The sequence below is a fragment of the Galeopterus variegatus genome, unplaced genomic scaffold (genome assembly GCF_000696425.1).
Source record: "Galeopterus variegatus unplaced genomic scaffold, G_variegatus-3.0.2 Scaffold10606, whole genome shotgun sequence".
Lineage (NCBI taxonomy): Eukaryota > Metazoa > Chordata > Mammalia > Dermoptera > Cynocephalidae > Galeopterus > Galeopterus variegatus.
Window position 1 is genome coordinate 58,200 of NW_007736717.1, and position 2,849 is coordinate 61,048.

A 2,849-nucleotide genomic window follows, 5' to 3' on the forward strand; every position below is an offset into this window, starting at 1 on the left:
GGGAGCGCCGCCGCGCTTCCCAAGTGGCGCACTGTAGCAGTGCGCCACCGGGCCAGCCCTTGCCTTTTAATTTTGATCCTTTGTCTATTTTTTTTCTTTTTTACAGAATTTTCCATTTTGATGTCACATTTAGTGATAGTTTACTCTTCAGAACTACTTTTTAAGTTGAAAACAGGAAACTTAAGTCTCTTTATTAAGCACAACAAATCATAACAATATATTTCAATTCTAAATCACGGTAACTCAAGGAAAAGCTCTAGCTATAATTGCTATGTTTGCCCTGAGAAACAAAATTCTAGCTCCCATATTATTATTCAAGACATGTCCTTATGCTTTTTTTTCTCTTTACAAAAGGAATATATGTTTATTGTAGAAAATTTGGAAAATACAGCAAAATGAAGAGAATAAAAATCACTCATCCACTCTCCCATTGGTATTTATAATACAGTATATCATTCCATAGTATGCTACTTTAAAAAAGGAAATCGGTCAATAAATAACAGTTGATTAGAAAGTAGAACCAGTAAACATCTTATTTTTCCATGAAAATTGTTTTAATATTTTAAAATTTTGTTTTAAAAAACATTTTACCTAATATTTGGAAGCACATATACTGTTGAAATTATCATTTATTTAAAGTTCAATGGTGAAAGTTCTTAATTTATTTCTGAGAATGTGAGAAAGCATTGCATCTTATAATATAAAGAAGGGAGACTCTTTACTTCTCTGTGTAAGTCCAGCCGCTGAGGGAATTGTCAGTAAAGCATGTTCAAGCCACTTGAAAATGTATCAGGGGGGCTTGTGCCAAGGGCTGAGTGACCTTGAATACCGGTAGCTTTCTCCTGGAGGCATGGCAGCTCTTGTGTGGAATTTTGGAATTTTATAGATGCAAGGGACCTTGGAGGGAAAGTATAATTGTTCTTACAATGCTCTTCCTAGTTCTTTTTTGATGCTCTTCCCAAGAAGCCAGCAGTGAGATGTCCCTGAGATTTGTGACTTCTGGGCCAGATGGTGGGTGGTCCCTTCCTTCCTGCCTGCCTAGTCTTTCCGCCTTTCTCTTCCTCATGTCCCCTCCTGGCTTTCAGATCAGGGTCCAGGTGATCGAGGGACGCCAGCTGCCGGGGGTGAACATCAAGCCTGTGGTTAAGGTCACCGCTGCTGGGCAGACCAAGCGGACGCGGATTCACAAGGGAAACAGCCCACTCTTCAATGAGGTGCGAGGCTCTGGGCATTGGAGCTAGCACCGTGGCGGGCCCTCCTAACTGGGAGCCCAAAGCAGACACCTGGAGATTCATCCAAGAATCCAAGAGCTCTTACATATGGCGTTGACTTTGGGTTGAGAGATGTGCCAGGTTCTGAGTATTTGGAGAAAGCGCTCCGGCCATTATTTCTGCCTTGGGCTCCTGCTTGTCATCCTGTAGGGCCAACCAGCCACCCATCCCTGAGATGACAACCTGTGAGGTCAGGGGTGGAACACCCGAGAGCTTGTCCAATACCCAGAGCTCAACACTGGGCTGAGCTCGGTGTACATTCTCTGTGTGGACTAAACTCCCAGGCCTGAAGGCTGGTGGGTGGTGGGTGGTGGCCGACCCTCTCCCCAGCCTGAGGGTTCAGCAGGCCCTGATTTGTCTCCCTTTTGCTCTGGACCAACAGACTCTTTTCTTCAACGTGTTCGACTCTCCCATGGAGCTGTTCGATGAGCCCATCTTCATCACGGTATGTCTCAGCAATCAAAGTACTCTCTACATGTTCCACGTGTACATGTGTACACGTCAGTGTGCACGTGTGTATGTGTGCCTGTCACTACATGCATGTATATGTGTGTCAGTGCGTATGTGAGTGTGAATGTGCGTGTGTGTGTGTGAGAGAGGCAAAGCCTAGCACACGGATGAGGTACAGCAATGCAGTCAAGCTCTGCTGGTCACAGAAATGCTATGGCAGCTCACCTGAGAGGCTCGACATCCCCAGTGCCTCAGGCCAGGGTCCTTAAGCCACGTCTCAGTGGACATTTTAGTTTTCATCTTATTGGTCCATGCTTCTGGATAAGATGTTCTTTCTCTGGGCCCCATCTCCACCCCCCCCACCTCCCCCTGAAAGGCAGTGTAGCCTAATGGTTAGAAGTGTGTGTGCTCTGCAGCTAGGTTGTCTGGATTCCAGTCCTGGCCATGCCATTCAGGGGCTATGTAATTCTGTACAAGTCTTGTCGTCTGTTTGTGGCTCTATTTCTTCGTCTGTAAAACAGGGATAATGATAGTGCCTGTGCACTGGGTTCTTGGAAGGTTCGACATTGCTTAGAATGATCTCTGGAATAGAGTGTCAGGTGTTGGCTGCTATTATTTGAGAGGGAAGAGCTGTTGAATTGGACCTTGTCTGGGTCACACTTTCACTTGTAAATGTAAGTTTTAAATAATGTTTCTCTCCAGGTGGTAGACTCCCGGTCCCTCAGGACAGATGCTCTCATTGGGGAGTTCCAGGTAATTGATTATTTTCTGTGCAAGCGGTCAGTTCTCCCGTCTCCTGGTCAGTGCAGACTGTGTGGGTTGTGTGCACAGGCTGGCATTCCAGAGCTTCTGTGTGTCTTGGTCTGTGTTGGGAAAATATACTTTCAAAAAAACCTCCCAACTCCCCACAAAATCTCCCAACCCAGAAAACATCTCCATAAAGGCAATAGAGAAATAAAACAATTTTCTCATTGAATAGGCATTAAACCCGAATGTGATGCACATCACGGGCAATCCACTAAGAGATTTTAAAGACAGAAAGAAATCTCACCTTTTTTTTTTTTTCCTTTTTGTCTTTTTTTTTTTCCTTTTTGTCTTTTTTCGTGTCCGGCAATGGATCGCAACCCT

General features: G+C 44.7%; 1 protein-coding gene across 1 annotated transcript in view; it reads left to right on the forward strand.

The window, feature by feature from the left end:
• The window catches only part of LOC103610110 (dysferlin-like), a gene marked incomplete at its 3' end in the record, with an annotated part of 53,249 nt that extends 50,775 nt beyond the window's left edge, over nucleotides 1-2,474 (forward strand). The window contains exons 8-10 of the mRNA XM_008594349.1: nucleotides 1,086-1,214; nucleotides 1,654-1,716; nucleotides 2,424-2,474. Coding sequence (XP_008592571.1) covers nucleotides 1,086-1,214; nucleotides 1,654-1,716; nucleotides 2,424-2,474 — 243 coding nt within the window. The remainder of the gene's footprint in view (nucleotides 1-1,085; nucleotides 1,215-1,653; nucleotides 1,717-2,423) is intronic.
• Nucleotides 2,475-2,849: the final 375 nt, after the last annotated feature.